General features: G+C 41.5%; 1 protein-coding gene across 1 annotated transcript; it reads left to right on the forward strand.

Annotated features, from left to right (window-relative positions):
- Positions 1-5,209: 5,209 nt before the first annotated feature.
- TLR4 (toll like receptor 4) lies at positions 5,210-17,378 on the forward strand. Its single transcript, XM_080820480.1, has 3 exons — positions 5,210-5,320; positions 10,529-10,695; positions 13,973-17,378. The coding sequence occupies exons 1-3, from the start codon at positions 5,228-5,230 to the stop codon at positions 16,212-16,214; spliced, it is 2,502 nt and encodes an 833-aa protein (XP_080676606.1). The 5' UTR covers positions 5,210-5,227; the 3' UTR covers positions 16,215-17,378.
- Positions 17,379-18,531: the final 1,153 nt, after the last annotated feature.

Below are 18,531 nucleotides of genomic sequence, written 5' to 3' on the forward strand. Positions count from 1 at the left end.
TTTTAAAATATAGCCCTCTTACAGTACACAATGCTTTTCCAGAGTCTGAATGACCTGGGAAATTTGGTGAGTAGTGAGAAGAACAAAGAGGGGAGAGTCTCTCGGCTCTAATGAACCAATCTCTCTCTCAGGTTCATGAGTAAAAGAGACAAAGGGTTTTTCTACCCCAGGAGAAGGGATGGTATTTAATCCTAACCCACTTGGTATCACTCTATGTACCTTTGTGTTGCTTAACCTGGGACATATGTATCCCCAGGGAAGGTAGAAAAGGAAAAAAAAAAAAAAGTCCAGAATAATCACTGATTATAAGAGTCACAGTACTCAGTATGAAAGGTATGGAGTACTCTAAAATTCCAGCTACATGTTAGAAACAAATTCAGGGGGCACCTGGGTGGCTCAGTGGGTTAAAGCCTCTGCCTTCGGCTCAGGTCATGATCCCAGGGTCCTGGGATAGAGCCCCGCATTGGGCTTCCTGCTTGGCAGGGAGCCTGCTTTCCACCACCCCCCCCCCCACCCCCATCTCCCCTGCCTGCTTCTCTGTCTACTTGTGATCTTTGTCTGTCAAATAAATAAATAAATCTTTAAAAAGAATAAAAAAAGAAAAACAAATTCAGATATGTTGTTCCTTGATTCCTTCACCAGCTGCTTACCTAGTATCAACTACTCAGGCACAACATATGTGAACATCCCATAAAGCCTCATGGAGTTTATATTCTACTGGAGAGACAGACTATACAGGGATACGAAATTCAAAGTAATTTTTTTTTTTAATAATACAGAAAAGGTCATAAACTTACACAGTTTGCCTTGATAACTCTTGGGGAGTAATCCTCACCTACCCTTCGTACTCAAGATATTTGGGAGAAAATATTGAGACTTATGGAATAGTACTGAATGTCCGGACCCAGCCCCAGAGACAGGAATTGTGTCACCTGGAGCCAGGACAGTACACTTCATGCTTCTGCTTAAAAGCAGCACTTTTGGAGGTATGCTTGAGATCACAGGAATGCTGGTACAGGGCATGTTAAAGGATACAGGACTGGTAATGGGTATCCAAAGATAAAAGGGAGTTTGTGAGTCCAAAAAGGAAATGTTGAGTGTTCTGTGTTCCTTTGTAGATGCAGTATACACATTAGCCCAGGATATGCTGTAAGGAGTCCTTAGAAAATATATCTCTTTATTCTTTTAACAATGTGTTTCCTTTTTTAACTTGTGTTTTGTTGTTGTTTGTCCTGATGAACTCTTCTTCATTGAATGTAAGATACCAGATTGTAAGACGTACCATTACTTTACTGGTTACGAAGAAAGAATAAAACAAATTATGATTGTAATGTATTGTCAATTATGAGACACATTCTGATTATAGAGGTGTTAACATGTGAAAAAATGTGAAACTTGGAACCATTGGATAGAATCAAATTTGGTTCTTAGACATGTCAAACTAATTGGGCTTTTCTTCTCCGAGCCAGGCTGTGTTATGATTGTTCACCCTTATTATTTTATTTTAATTACCATAAATGAATATTACAGGATACTAAGGTTGTGGCCCAGATAATTCTCTGATCAAGGATGATTTGCATTTCCTTTCCATAACATAGAATGGTGCTTTGGAGGGGTACCCACCAGTGACTGTGTGTGCATGCGTATGAATTCTGGGTGCAGGATAGGATGCTTGAAGCTTAGGAGCTAGAGTCCCCACCGGCTGTGGTCTTGCCACTAGCTCTGGACAATGGAGTGAAAGCAGAGATGATGCACGTCACTTCTGAGCAGAGGTATCTAAGCATCTGCGTGTCTTCCTATGCTCTTTTCATGTTCCACAACAAACTTAGAGACTGCGTATTGAATATGGTATCATAATGAGGCAAGAGGATCTTGGATCCATGAACCGTTCTTGGAGTACCTCCAATCAGGAATATTCTCATTGAGCATGGCCTGAGCCAGAAATCAACTTTTATTGTTTTGAGTCACTGAAGGTTGATACAGAAATTAGCCTAACTTAACACAGGTCAGTTTGGGACTTTCTTTATTTCTTATGAAATAGGCAGTGCCTGCCAAATAATCTCGAACGCTTCTTCCAAAACTCTGATGAAGATGGAAATTCCTCAACTGATGGGATGATTATGGGGGCTGAGTTGACCTTGCTCAGGAGCAGAAATGCAAGTTGCTCCCCATCCCACCGCCGGCCGCGTCTCTACCACTGAGGCCAGGATGTAATTATTACTGTATTGTGGTAGAAATGGTGGGCCCAGTAGTTTCTCTTTTGTAAGAGATACACTGCCTGCCTACTGGCAGGAGCACACAGAACTGAAATCTCTTTGACTAAGGTCAGTAGATCATAGTGTGTTAATCCTATAGGGAAAAAAAATCATCTTTATAAGGCACTATCATTAATTCCCCAGTCATAGCTAGGAACGTTTTTTAGGAAGACTTCTATAAAATATGTGTATTAACGTACCACTATACACTATAAAATATGTGTATTAACGTCTCATGAAACACAGTCTGGGAGATTGTCGTGAACTCTTTCTCTTACTCTTCATGTTGACCATCATGGGATTTTCTCTTTAGCAATGGGAAGAAAGGGGATCTTCTCTATTACACACATATTACTCTATTCACTTAAGTGTTGTGTTCTAGTAATGGGGCCTCCTTATGAACACACGTTTGTTCCTTAGAAGGTGGAGTGTGTGTATGTGTGCATGTGTGTGTGTAGTGCGGGGTAGAGTATGAGGCATGAGGTCTAGGCAATACAGAGCATTAGAATATTATTAACATGAGGTAATTTTCTTTGCATTTTAGAAGGACTGCTTTGATTTCAAGATAAGGGATGTATTAGAAGAGTTCAGACACTGGAAGAAATGAGTCTGGTCCCTGAGAGACCCGTTAATAGTATATTCCACTAATCTAGGCCAAGGGATATATTCAGTGGTAATGCTAATAGAAACGAAGAGTGACATTTAGAATTATAGATCCAACTCTCTAGGAAATGGTAGAATGTTTTGTTTTTAAATATAGGTTTTATTTTTCATGTGTGGTGAGACCAATGGATCAAGAGATGATTGCCGTTGAAAATAAGGTTTGTTACAGTTCCCAAGAGGGGGGCTGCACACCACCCCATGCAGGACCACATGGGGAAGCACCAGCATCAGTCAGGAGGCAGAAGGAGCAAGCAGAAGGCATGGGCAGGCGGTTTTGTTGTAGTTTCTGTGGGAAAAGCAAGGAGACGTAGGGTAAGCAGGCTTAGAATTGGCTACTTTGAATAATTTCAGGAGGCTGTGGGGTCCAGAGACTTTCTCTAGGTTATCTGGTACCTGGTCCTTTGATGATTAGGGCAGAAGAATATTGCCTCCTAGAGTATGAGGTTTGAATTGGTTCATTGGCACATGAGAAGTGAGTAACAGGGCAAATCGCTTGCTGTTTCTAAGGACTGGCTGGCCCTGGGAGGGGCGGTGATACTAGTCAGCTAGGCTAGATGCCAAAACAACAAAAATACAGGAAATAAGAAAATATAGTTAATACACAGTTGATGAGAAAAATGAGGAAATCAAAGCAATTTCCAACTGGAATGACGATGTGGAAGTGAAATGCTATTAACTTTCCAGAGAACTAAACTTTATTGAGCACCTATTATGACCTTTATATCATTTCAATCCTCAAAGCAAAGTTTTGACAATGGGACTATTTTTAGCTTAATTTTACAGCTGTGTTGACGAGGACTGCAAGAGTTTGTACGCAGTCCCCTATGACATGCTCCCTCACAGCTTGATTTTAGGTATGTTGAGTCTGAGATGCCTGCAGAGTATCTTGGTAGAAATATCTAGGACACAATGCTAGGAATATCCCCACTTTTACCTCTGTTCTTATTTAACAGAAACGTGCTTTGCACTTGCTACATCCCAGCTACTGTTCTAAAACTTCACAAATATCATCTTATTTAATCCCATAGCAATACCTGGAGGTATTTATTATTATACCCATTTTATTCATATGTTTACTGATTACAGTAGCTACCAATTTATGGAAACACTGACAAAGCACACACTATGCTAACCACTTTATGTAAATTAAAGTTGATCAGGTAAGACAAATGTGATCATCTCCATTTCAAAGCCTAGAAACTAAGGCTTAATGGCTTGCCACATTTGACTACTATCACATGGCTTGGTTTTTATGAATTTCATAAATGTGAGTTTCTGTTGCGATGAAAACCACTGTCCCATTTTGCAGACTAGAAAGTAAGGATCAGTAGCAGCCATGGGGCCGTAAGTTACCCAAGCTCAATTTGAATTTCATTGTATGTGATACTTCATTCCAATCTTTTCCCAATATCCCTGTGCTTTTCAAATGGTGGTTCACTACAGCTGCGCTTTCAGTCAGTTTCAGAAACATGAGTTTCTTCACAGGATTTCACAAGAGTGGCCATTACTATGGGCTGAATTATATTCTCCTCAAAATCCCTACTGAAGTCCTCCAGTATCTCAGAACATGACTGTGTTTTGGTACTGGACCTTTAAAAAAGTTTATATTTTAGAAGGTAAAATGAAGTCATACAGGTAGGTCCTAATCCAAAATGGCTGGTGTCTACCTAAGAAGGGGAAATTAGGGCACAGATGCACAAGGGGGAGAGACCAAGTGAAGACAGCCACCTACAAGCCAAGGGGAGAGCCTTAATCAAGCCCACTGACACCCTGGTCTCAGCCTCCCAGCCTCCAGGACTTCATAAGCAAATAAATGTCTGTCCTTGAAGCCACGCAGCCTGCGGTAATTTGTCATGGTGGCCCTAGGAAACTAATACACAGGGCAAGTTTCCACTACTAAAACGAAATTGGAAAGCCACCATCCTGGATTGTTGCACAGGCTGTTCGACCGGTCTGACTGTTTTCCCAAGTTCACTAACCGGGAGGTCAGATGACTTCCCGGGATCAAAGCCAACTTCCTCTTGCTCTTACTTGGACCACTGATCTGCAGACGTTTTGTTCTTCTTCTTGTAACTTCCTCTCCTGTGACTGGGGACATAAATATTAGCGAAACAAAAGCCCAGAATGCTAAGTTTGCCACTCTCACTTCCTCTTGCCCCTGAACGCAGCAGCACTGCTCTGAATATCTTAATCATCCTGGGGCACCCAGCGGGGCAGAGAGAAGTGGCAGTGCCCCAGTGACCACCCCAGCAGGCGGATACAACGTGTCATGTTTCACAGAGCCGCTTCTGGGCACAGAAAATGCCAGAATGATGTCTTCTACTCACCTGGCTGGGATTCTGATCCCAGCCATGACCTTCCTCTCCTGCCTGAGACCCGAGAGCTGGGAGCCTTGTGTGCAGGTATGTGGCTCTGAGTCAGTTCTCCTCCTGGGAGATTTGCCTTGCTTCTGAAAAACTGCTCTCTGCCGAGAACTTCCCACTGTGGCTCCCTCCTAGCTGGCTAGTTTCATTTGCAACAAGGAGTCAAATTACACGAAGGATTTGAAAAGCCACAGGAACCGAAGAGTTCATGTTTATATCGCACCAACAGGCAGCCCGTGGTGGGCTCACGGCCCATTTAGAACTTTTAGGGCTAGTAGGAGCTTTACATCAGATGGATCTGCTTAAAATCACTGTTCTTTGACTTCTGGGCTGTGTGACCTTGGAGAAGTTACTAAGCCTCTCTGAAGCCAGTTTTTCCATCCATAGCAGTCTTATAATAATACCTACTTCAGTAGAGAGTTGTAAGAGGTCTGCTTCTTGTCATTTCTTTCTGCTGGTGGATTGTACTCTCAGCTTCAGGCACTCACTTTGCTCCTTTCAATCTCAGGAAGGTGTTTTGTTTTGTTTTGCTTTTTGTCTCTTAATAGGGAGAACTTTCTAAGTGGAGTTCAGACTTTTAGATTCTAACCTTTTCATCAAAGGATGAAAAGAAATGAAATTGGAAAAGAAAAGTGGAGAGAGAAAAATAAAGAAAAAAGATGGAGAAAAAGAGACAAACAGAGAAAGGGGGAAGAGAGAGAGAAAGAACCATGTAAAATGACAGCTAATGTAATGGTTTCTTTCTTTGTGAAACTAACTTTTGCGTAATCTCATTCATGATGGATCTCTTTTGTTTTCCCCTGTGTGGACTTCACAAGTGCTTGGGAAGCCCATGGTAGAACCCAAAAACTCAGGGAATGTCCTGAGATTTAGTGTGTGGCAGGGTCAGAAACTCAGGAAAAACATAACCAGCCAGAGTCCTGAGAATGAGAGCATTGGTGAAATAATATACTTTAATATATAACAAAGATAAATTTGTCATCTCAAAGCCCTCCCTTCCTCCAACTCTCTGCCCAGAGCTCTGTTCATTGTCTTCTCTGTGTCCATCCTGCTGTTAGGTTAATGGGAATGGATCCTCTAATCAGTCACCCCCAGATAAAATCACACCTTCCCTTCCCCTATGCCCCATATTCTCAGTCTCCAAAACCTGTCCAACCATGCCCATTCATTCAGTGTCATCCTAGGGCAGGTCCTCAGTCTCCCTTGCCTTGATTCTTGGACAGTTACTGGTCTCCTGCTTCCTGGTCTCCTTTCCACTCTAATTCATTCTGTACATTTTTGTTTGTTCTTTATTTGTTATTGTTTTGCCCAAGGTTCAGTTCTAACAAACTGCCCTCTTAACAGCTTGTTATAACTTCTGCGTGCTATTAGGGCAGTCTGCTACCTAAGGGCCTTTGCACTGACTATTTCCTCTGGCCAGAAAGCTTTCCTCCCAGATCAGTGCTGCCCAAATGTAATACCATGTAGGTCACATGATCTTATTTAAATTTAAACAATAAATGTAACTAAATTTAGCCAAATTTTTACTTACCTAAATTTTAGCTATCTATTTATTTATTTCTGGAAGTTAATAATTGTTATTGCATTTACTGACTATTCCAATGTCTTTTTTTCTCCCCTAGAGAAAGAGAAAGAGAGAGCATGCCTGTGTGTGAGTGGAGGGAGAGAGGCAGAGAGAAAGGGAGAGAATCCCAAGCAGACTGCGCTGAGTGTGGAACCCGTCAGGGGGCTTGTTTCACAACCCTGAGATGATAACCCGAGCCTAATTAAGAGCCAGTCACTTAACTGAATAAGCCACCCAGGTGCCCCCATTCTAATGTCTTTATAAGTTTTTTTTTTTAATTTAAATTCGATTAGCCAACACATAGTACATCATTAGTTTCAGATGTAATGTTCAATGATTCATCAGTTAAATGTAGCTTTAAATTTTCTGGTAATCACATTGAAAAATTAAAATTGGCAAATTTAATTTTAATAATGTTTTTATTTAACACAGTATATTCAAAATATTATTTGAAAATGTAATATATACTAAACTATTAATAAAATACTTCACATCCTTTCTTTGGTACTAAGTGTTTGCGATTTAGTATGTATTTTACAGTTTCCCTGTCTCTCAGCTTGGACTAAATGTCTCATGCTCAATAGCCATGTGTGGCTAGAGGCCACCATGTTGGGCAGTGCAGTCTTAGATTTCTTCATGACTTAATCCCTCACTTCACACTTGATCTTAGCCAAAAGGCCAAGAAGTGATAAATCGCTCACTTCATTTATCTTTCTGCCTAAACGTCACCTCCTTTTGGAAGTATTCCTTGATCACCTCATGTAGAACTTGCCAATCCACATATTTCCTTCTAATCTCTAGATGCTTTATTTTTTTAGCATATTATTAAACATTTTTTGTGTATTTGTTCATTTGTCCTTCCCTTTGAAATGGGATCTATAAGTGAACAACACCATTGCTGATTTTTATTTACCTCTATATCCCAGTGTTTTGTGCTGGTCTCAGCCTATCAGTAACCCATGTTGTGGCTGGACCAGCCCCTTTGGTTCTTTATGATTGTAAGATGCCCTTAAGAGATGACCATCAGGAAATTTTGAAAAACTGGAAGTTTATTACTCTGAGACCTGGAAATTACACAGCACAAGTAGGGCCACCCAACAATATTGAGGGTGAAGAGAAAAAGCTCTCAAGCATGTGAAGTTCTGTTGTTATTGGGGTTAAGGAGGGGGGGACCAGGATTTCCCTGGCTCCCTCTTTCTTAGTGAGTTTAAAACATAAGAGCAAGGATTGAGGAAGGGGTGGTGGAAAGAGGGGGCAGGAAGAAGGCCAAGTGAGGAGAAGTGGCCCGGCTCTTTATCCAGTCATGTGGCTGGCATTTTTTTCCTTGGAGATAGCCCTCTTTGAAGTGGATGCCTCCCTTGTCAAAGCTTAAATCAGGCAGTTGCATTACAAGAAAAGCCAACTGCCAAGGCTTACACTACACCCAGCGCCTAGCACATCGAAGGTGCTCAACTTTCACATGTTGTATGGTTAAAAGCATCGCCACAGGGCTCTGGCGTCCCCACGTACTTAGGTTTCACCACTCCTACTTCAGACCAGCTGCTCTGAGTTGGTTTCCATCTCTTCTTGCTTACACTGTCCTCTCCCTCTTCCTCTTTCCATGTACCCGAATCTTACTCCTCCTTTAAGACTCACCTTGAAATCCTCTCTTTCTCAGAAGCCATCTGTAACCCCTGGATCTGGAATTGATCTCTACCATATATGAGCTAGAGGAAGGTACTGTCCAGGCCTGGTTTATGGTCCTTTTCAGTCGTGTGGGTCCTGTTCCCACCTCAACTCTTCCTCTGATTGTGAGATCACTGAAGTCTGGAGGCATATCACCTGGGTCATGGCACTATCCACAGCACTTAGAGAAAATGGCTACAATTTGAAGATTTAAGCAAACCTTCATTCAATCAGTTATTAATTCATTTATTCAATAAATAGTAAGCATTAACCATTTTCCAGGTACTGAGTGCTGGAGCCATAGCAGAGAGCAAGGAAACCAAAGCTTACAACGTAATGAGGGAAATGAACAACACACACGGAAAAATCACACAGATAATTTATGATAGATGGTGATGCACTGTGTGGAGGTAGATGGAAGAGAGTAAAGAAAGGAAGCCTGGGGGCACCTGGGTGGCTCAGTTGTTTAAGCCTCTGCCTTCAGCTCAGGTCATGATCTCAGGGTCCTGGGATCGAGCCTCACGTCAGGTTCTCTGCTCAGCTCAGAGTCTGCTTCCCACCCCCACCCCCCCGCTTGTCTCTCTGTCTACTTGTGGTTTCTCTCTCTGTCAAATAAATAAATTAAAAAATCTAAAAAAAAAAAAAAAAGAACGGAAGGAAGCCTGTCACCATCTGCAATTACACAGTATTGTCTGGGAGGCTCCTATAAGGGACAGCATTTCAGGAGACACGCCAATGAAGCAAAGAGCTGCACATGCGACCTGTGATACTTTATGCATATTCCTTCTTCTCTCTGAATTCTTCTTTAAAAGGTTTATTTGACAATTAAAGTATGTAACATATAAGAAAGAAATATGCCCACATGTGGCAGGGGATTAATAATAACTGCTAATAATAAATGTTAACATTTATTGATCATTTTCACTTTAATAGCCATCGAGATAATCTCTTTAAATACCTTATTTCATTTAATCCTTTTAACAGATTCTACTGGTTTTTTAAAAATTTTTTAAAGATTTTATTTATTTATTTGACAGAGATCACAAGTAGGCAGAGAGGCAGGCAGAGAGAGAAGGAGAAGCAGGCTCCCCACCGAGCAGAGAGCCCACTGTGAGGCTCGATCCCAGGACCCTGGGATCATGACCTGAGCTGAAGGCAGAGGCTTTAGCCCACTGAACCACCCAGGTGCTCCTTGGTTTTAAACACAAAAACAAAATTAGCTAGCTTAAGGAAGAAATTTTGTTGAAGAAATCAGAGAATTCATAAATTAAATGTGAGGTTAGAGAATAAACGCTTACAAAGAATTTGGGAAAGTATGATGGAAACAAGCACATGAACCAAAGGAGCATAAACCACTCGACTTTGTTTACTAGGTTTCACCATTGGAATCCACACATCCTAAAGATTTTTCCCCATTTCTGTATCACCTTCTCAAAGATCAATGAGTCAAGGGAGAGAATGCCAATGGCAAAAATTGAGCTATGATTGTGAGACTACTTAACTGGTAGTCTCCCCAGGGCTGTATACAATTGTGGGGTTCTTAGGGAAAAACACTTTGCCCTGAATCACATGGAAGAACTGGGTGAAATGCAGGGCTTTTGACTCCAAAGCCTCAGCTCTTTACTACTTCATTCCATTGACTCCCTCTAAATGCTGTCATCGTGATAGTAGAGGTTAGAAAACCAGGGACATAGTAGGTGCTCCCCGTTCCAAATCTGGTGTAAGAGATTTTAGAAGTATAAAGTGAGTGAACGGATGAATGAATGGATGGGTGGATGGATAGATACATGGATGGATGACTGGATGATGGATGGATGATTGGATGAGAGATGGGTGGATGGACATGTGAATGACTGGATGATAGATGGGTGGATGGATGGACGATCAGAGGATGGATGGATGGATGGCCCCTGTGCTTATACTGGAGGTCTCCAAGGTTCTGGCCTAGGAGAGGAGAGTGGAAAAGGCAGTTAAGTTGCATGAATTCAGACACTGTATCTAATATGTGATCATTGCAGGTGGTTCCTAACATTACTTACAAATGCATGGAGCTGAATCTCAACAAAATTCCCAACAACATTCCTACATCAACCAAGAAACTGGACCTGAGCTTTAATCCCCTGAGGCATTTAGACAACCATAGCTTCTCCAACTTCCCAGAACTACAGGTGTTGGATTTATCCAGGTAATGAATGAGATTTTACACATTGCCCAAGGTAAAATGCTCATTGTTCTATCACTTCATTCTTACGTCAGGAGTCTCATCTTTATTCACTTATTCATTCAACAGATATCTTACTTGCTGTATAACTTCAGGTGAGCCACCTCCCTTCTCCTGATCTCATTGCCTTATCCCTGAAATGGGCAGCTGGATGAAAAAGTTTTTAAGGACAGTTCTGCTTTTCGATATTGCTTTAAGTCAAGGGAGAAAATGGACTCAAACTCTTTCACTAGCAGATGATTACTAACTACTTCCTGTATATTATACAGTCTGGTAGGAAACAAGAGTATGTTGATATATACACTTCAGCTATTAAGCTATTAAGGTGGGCATACACACCTGAAAGAAGTAACCTGTTACAGTCCTGAGCATGGTGCTAAATCACATAGTGGGCATGCAATAAATGTTACTTAATTCTGATTCTGGATTTTGAACCTGAGATACGGATGGCGATATGGACCAGTTAAGTGATAAGCTGTGTACAAACTAGAGGCAACATATTGTGTTGTTCAGAAAAGGGGGCTTCTCTGCAGTGGGTAGTGAAGACAGATGTTGTGAACTGAGTGGGATTCAAATATGTCTAGAATATTGAAAGTGGGATAGAGGATAGGGAAATAAGAAGATATAAGTAATCCAAAGAGGATGATGACAAGATCAAAGGAAAATATCTATTGTGAGAAAGAACAGTGACTAAGATTTTCTTTTCTGATGCAGGGAAATTTATCATTTATTAGGGCAGGTGAAAGTATTATCATTATTTTCGGGGGTAATTGAATCCTAAAACTATTATCATCATTAGGCCCGTATTTTAATAAAACGTACTAGATAATAAATCATATTCTCTGTAAGAGTTTGTGGAAAATGCAGAAGCATTTTATATATGGCTTTTTATTATAGAAACATTTATTAAATTCTAAGATCATAGCATGAAAATCCTCTTTATAGTGGGTATTTCTGTAGAGGGAAGAGTGGGCATTTGATGTCTTATACTCTAACTTGGAAACTGACAGAGTATATAACAAAGGAGGAATGGAGCATTTTAAAGCCAGTGGGATAGAGCATAGAGCTCTGTGGGGGTCAGAAGACCCAAACTGGGCCCTCCTCTACCATTTACATCTATGTGGACTGAGGCATGTGACTTCATCTCTCTGAGTGTCAGTTCTCATATCTGTGAAGCAGAAAGGGTGAAACTTACCCCACAGGGATAAATGTGATAATGGATATTAGCATGTATATGTATTAAGAACCTTACAGAGTTTATAAGAATAAAAGTATTGTTACAGCACTTCATCAGTTCCTAAATTTCAGTTTTCTGAGTAAGAACTTTGTCAAGGACTATAATTAAGATAAACAAATCATCCCTCACCCTTTTTAAAACAAGAAGTAGTTTCTCATCAAACAATATCCCTTATAATTCATCTTTGATCCACACCTACACAAGGAACTTTCCTCAGAGGCCTTAACGATGTGCCTGGAGAGAGGACATGTCCCCCTCTGGTTAGCCAGGAGGATATCCTGGCTTCAGACAGGAACAAATATAGTACCAAAGATATCCCTTACCTTTTTGTATTCCTTCCCAATGTTCACATACAGTGACTCAGCTAGTCCCCTAGACAGTCTTTCATTCCTACGGAAACATATTGACATATTTGTTTTCTTTTTTAGATGAAGAAACTAAGGCTCAGAGAGTTTTGGTAATTTATCTACATTCGCGCTCTACATTTTTTGGAGTTTGTTGGCAGCAGAGATCTGTATTTGCATCTCCTGCTTCCAAAGTTAAATGTTCTCTTCATCTTCATGCTCTGCTCCTCCAAAGTGATGAGCTCCCTCTGATGAGACAGCAAGACTCCTCCAGTCTTGCCTAACACATTATATTATAGGTTATAAAATCCTAGACTGGAAAGCAACGTGAGAAATAATCAAGTTTAGCTCCCTCATTTAGAAAGGGGATAACTGAGACCCACAGAGGTATGAGAAGACCACAGAGACACCAGAACTGAGATGTCTTGCCCCCTTTTCCAGTGTTCTACCTGTGACACCCACCACCCTCTATCAAGCTGGCAGTCAATAAAAGCTTGGGCCAAAATGCTTTTATTACCCCTGACCCTCATGGAGGGGATAGGACAAGTAGAGAAATTGTAAATGTAAGTCAGATTGGACTAGGAAATAACTCATTTGCAAATGCTAACTGGCATGTATCTATAGTGCTAGCAAGTGGCTTGCCAATTGTTGGCTGGGTAAGAGCCTTGTCTCTATGACACTTCCATGAATCTTGTATAGTGCATAGCTGCCATTTCTCTTGGGACAAAATTCAAAATGCTTTTCCAGTCGGTAAGCCTCTGCTTTGTATCCTTCTTTCTCCACAACTTCATCTCACACCCCTCCACAACCTCATTTCATACACCCTCCACCCCACTCTGTACACCAGGTACAGAAGTTTCTCATGGTTTCTCATGGTTCCTCCATGCATCATGGCTGTCACCTACCTCAGGGCTTTTGTATCTGCTCTTCAGCTCACTTTCTTTTCTTGGTAATTCCTATTTATCCTTCAGATTTCAACTGATATGCTCTCAGAGAGGCCTGCTTTGATCTCACTTGTCTAGGTCCATTTCTTTAACCTAAGGTTTCGGAGTACACGTTCCTTTTCTTCCACTGAACTCACTTCTACCAACCGTTGCTAACATTTACCTATGATAACTACAACTACAAATATATAGCTAACATATATGGAGAGCTTTGCATAAACCTTGAGGGTATCTGTGACCTTGTGTGTAATTTTTTTATATCCTTGAAATGGACATTTATCAGTGATTTATCATGCCTAAGAGCTAATGGCTATCTTCATCATCTGTACCAATCTGAGGGATAATCACAATTACATGTGGCAGGAAATGGCTGAAGTTAACCCAAGGCAGTTACATACTCTACCAGCCATACAGTCTTCATGTGCCCCAATTATTGATCTTTAACTGATTTCCTTCTGAGGGATCTTCTGCCTCTGCTTAGCATGTGTGCCTAGTATGACAAAAAGAGTTTGTCATTGTGTCCAGTAGGGTCATACTGAATCTGTAAGGCTTCTTACTTGCTCATGTCATCATCTGTCCTGCTTCATGTCTCTGTCAATGAATATTCATATGTCATGTCACATCTCTGTGAAGAGCTAGAAGATTGGTATGGTTATTCCTTTTTGACTTTTAATTCAACAGAAATATTATATAATCTGTATCTCTTTTCCCTGTAGGTGTGAAATTGAGACCATCGAAAATGATACGTATCAGGGCCTAAACCACCTCTCCATCTTGATATTGACAGGAAACCCTATCCAGAAGTTTTCCACAGAAGCCTTTTCTGGACTTTCAAGTTTACAGACTCTGGTGGCCGTGGAGACAAACCTACAGTCTCTAGAGAACCTCCCCATTGGACATCTCAAAAACTTGAAGGAGCTTAACGTGGCTCACAATCTTATCTGCTCCTTCAAGTTACCTGACTATTTTTCTAACCTGACCAACCTGGAGTACTTGGATCTTTCCAATAACAAGATCAAAGATATTTATCATAGTGACTTGCAGGTTCTACATCAAATGCCTCTACTCAACCTTTCTTTAGACTTGTCCCTGAACCCTTTATCCTTTATCCAACCAGGTGCCTTTAAAGAAATTAAACTCCATGAACTGACTTTGAGAAGTAATTTTAATAGTACAGATGTAATGAAAACTTGTATTCAAGGTCTGGCTGGTTTAAAGATCCATCACTTGGTTCTGGGAGAATTTAAAAATGAAAGGAACTTGGAAAGCTTTGACAAATATCTCCTGGAGGGACTGTGCAATTTGACCATTGAAAAATTCCGCATAGCATTCTTTGATGAGTTCTCAGAGGATATCACTGACTTATTTAATTGTTTGGCAAACGTTTCTACAATTTCTCTGGTGCATCTGTTTTTAAACAGACCACGATACCTTCCTAAAAATCTCAGATGGCAACGGCTGGAAATGGTTAACTGTGTATTTGAAGAATTTCCCAAATGGGAGCTGGACTCTCTCAAGGAGTTTGTTTTCACTGCCAACAAAGGCGTGAGCACTTTTACTGAGATGAAGCTGAAAAACCTTGAGTTTCTAGATCTCAGTAGAAATCACCTGAGTTTCAAGGGTTGCTGTTCTTACTCTGACTTGGGGACAACCAGACTGAAGCATTTAGATCTGAGCTTCAATGATGTTATTACCATGAGTTCAAACTTCTTGGGCTTAGAACAGCTAGAATATCTAGATTTCCAGCATTCCAATTTGAAACAGGGCAGTGACTTTTCAGTATTCCTATCCCTCAGAAACCTCCGTTACCTTGATATTTCTTATACTCACACCCAAGTTGTCTTCTGGGGCATTTTTGATGGCTTGGTCAGCCTCCAAGTCTTGAAAATGGCTGGCAATTCTTTTCAGAACAACTTTCTTCCAAATATTTTCAAAGACCTAACTAACTTGACCATTCTAGACCTCTCTAAGTGTCAGCTGGAAGGGGTGTCCCAGACAGCATTTGGCTCACTTCCTAAACTTCAGTTGATAAATATGAGTCACAACAACCTCTTGTCATTGGATACACTCCCTTATGAGCCTCTCCTCTCTCTCCAAATTCTGGATTACAGTTTTAATCGAATAGTGGCCTCCAAGGAGCAAGTACGACAGCATTTTCCAAGTAATCTAGTTTCCTTAAATCTTACTCAGAATGACTTTGCTTGTGTTTGTGAACACCAGAATTTCCTGCAGTGGGTCAAGGACCACAGGCAGCTCTTGGTGGAAGTGGAAGAAATGGTGTGTACCAAACCTTTAGACATGCAGGGCATGCCCCTGCTGAGTTTTAGGAATGCCACCTGTCAGAGGAGCAAGGCTATCATTACTGTGTCAGTGTTCACTGTACTCATGGTTTCTTTGGTAGCAGTTTTGGTGTATAAGTTCTATTTCCACCTGATGCTTCTTGCCGGTTGCAAAAAGTACAGCAGAGGCGAGAGCACCTACGATGCCTTCGTTATCTACTCAAGCCAGGATGAAGAATGGGTGAGGAATGAACTGGTAAAGAATTTGGAGGAGGGGGTGCCTCCCTTTCAGCTCTGCCTTCACTACAGAGACTTTATCCCTGGTGTGGCCATCGCCGCCAATATCATCCAGGAAGGGTTCCACAAAAGCCGGAAGGTTATCGTTGTGGTGTCCCGACACTTCATCCAGAGCCGGTGGTGCATCTTTGAGTACGAGATTGCCCAGACCTGGCAGTTTCTTAGCAGTCGTGCTGGCATCATCTTCATCGTCCTGCAGAAGGTGGAGAAGTCCCTGCTGCGGCAGCAGGTGGAGCTGTATCGCCTTCTCAGCAGGAATACTTACCTGGAGTGGGAAGACAGTGTCCTGGGCCAGCACATCTTCTGGAGACGACTCCGGAAGGCCTTGCTGGATGGTAAACCATGGAGTCCAGAAGAAACGGCGGATGCAGGAAACAACTAGCATGAAACGGTAACCTCTGCCTGGGGAGGAAAAGCTCCCACGGGGCTCTGTGCCCAGCTGGACCCAGGACTTGTTCAGTTAACGAGTACTAAATGCTGCGACGTACCTGGCATTATGCTAGGGGCTGGTGGTTCAGTGGTGCACGAGGTTTACAGGACTGATGCCCTCATGGAGTTTAGTGCAGAGGGAATAATACTGTGCTAAATCACATACCTCCAGGTGCATGCTAACACCAAATCAGCTCAGGAGTCCATGGCATGGAAAGTCAACTCAATTCTTACCCCATCAAACTCAATTAGAACTAAGAGATGGGGCCCCAGAGAGATCAGAAAAAGATGCCATTCTTCACCTGAGTTTTTGGAAGGGAAACTACCTCATGTTTTACATGCTAGCTGTCTTAAAGATGTTTGGGCAGTTTTAACTGAACAAGGTCTTTGCTCACCTTTCCCTCTTCTACTGAATGCAACTTAAATTCCACTCAACTCAGAAGCCTCCTGATTCAGACCCCTTCCCCTCCACTTGAAGCCAGTTTCTTTACAAAGGTTAAAGTCTAGTTACTGATTCCCAAGGAAATCTGATTAACACATATCCACAAACATCCTGGCCGTTCTTTAGTATGTTCTATTTATTAACTAATCGTGCCTGGTGCATTTTTGTTTTTACAAAATCCAGTTCTCATTTTTCATGTTTCCTCTATAAACTCTTATCATAAATAAGACTGTTAGACTCATGCTGGAAATTTCCATATTTAAGCACTATCATTCAAGCAAATATGTAAAATACACTCCATCACTTTGTCAATTGATGTCACTCTCAAAGTTATTACCTACTAGGTTATGACTGTCATGAAAGAAGCATTAAAATAATTTGGTTGAAAGTGGCACTTATTTTAATAGAGAGGGACAAGTCCAAATTGCCAGTTCTGTAATGAGCAATTCGGGGCTAAGGGTATGCCAAGAAATGGGTTGGCCTGGAGGGCAGTTCTTAATGGTCCCAGAAACATAGGGCTGATACAGCTGGGATGACCATGCAACACGAACCACAGCAGTTGCTTCTGTAGGAAATGAGTATTTGCTGATGGAACATTGACTTGTTCAGGGGATTATGAAATAGTTCAAGGTGGGAAGTGCACACTGCTGCTTCCTGTTGAGTATTCCTCCCCATGACCACATTCAGGAAAGAGTAGATATTATCACTGAGAAAATAGTCGCACTGAGGTTAATGTGGTCATGTTAAGGGGAATTCTTAGAAGACCACACACCCTTCTTCTCCAGGAAGAACAATAAAGTAATCTGGAAAATATGGTTGTCAAAACTGAAAACATGGCCACAACCCAGGAGTGTGTTTGTGACTGTTTCAGAGTATATTTTGGTTGGAGCATAACTGGAGTTGTTGAACATGCCTGGGTGTGCTTATAGGTCTTGCATGGCAGTGAAAGTAGATCTGTGTCTTTGTGTGCATGCCTCTATGTGTTGCTGTCTGTGTGTATGCAAGAGTGTGTGTGTCTGTGTGATCATGTCTGCATGGAACAGTGTGATTCTATTGCAAGGGGAATATGTGCATTTGATGTGGGTGTCCAGAGCTGTTTGAGATAGGTTCTCTACTCCTGTGTTTGTATGTGATTGCTTATATACGACACCTGTGTTAGATTTGAGTATGCCCGAAGCCGTGTGTTTTTGTGTGTACCCAGGCTATCGTGAGTGTGCTTGTGTTCACATTTGAGTGCGGGTTCTGCAGATGTGTGTTAGTTAAAGCAAATATACAAGACCCCAAGGAGGAAAATCAAAATGAAGCTGTAATGTTTCTCATATACAAGGCTGATGCTGGCCTCCTTCCCATCAGTCCCCTCTCCCAGATGGGGATTCTGAAAATTACAGGTGAAGCAGATAAGGAGGGAAAGAAACAATAGGATGGAAACATGAGGGGAGGAAAGAGGAAAGTCAGACCAGGAGCAGGTTCTTTGAAGCCATTTAAGTTCTCTGGATTAAAAGAATACCAGAAGTGGAGTAGAGAGAAATTAATACTAATTAGAATGCCTTCAATTTGTGTAGTACCCTACAACTTAGAGCATAGTCACACAATTATGACCACATCTGAATTTCTTATTATCTGGGGGAGGTAGCAAGTTAAGAATTAATTTCCCTATTTTACAGTCATGAAAACTGAAGTTGAAGGGAGTAAGTTTATTATCAATAGGCCGCAGTATAAGTGAATGGCGGGGCCTGAACTTGGGCCCCCAGCCTCCTTGGGGCAGCTCACTTTCCACCGCACCCCAGTGCTTCACCCTTCAAGTCAGTAAAACAAGAAGTGAAACCAC

Source organism: Martes martes, assembly GCF_963455335.1.
Source record: "Martes martes genome assembly, chromosome: 12".
Taxonomy (NCBI): domain Eukaryota; kingdom Metazoa; phylum Chordata; class Mammalia; order Carnivora; family Mustelidae; genus Martes; species Martes martes.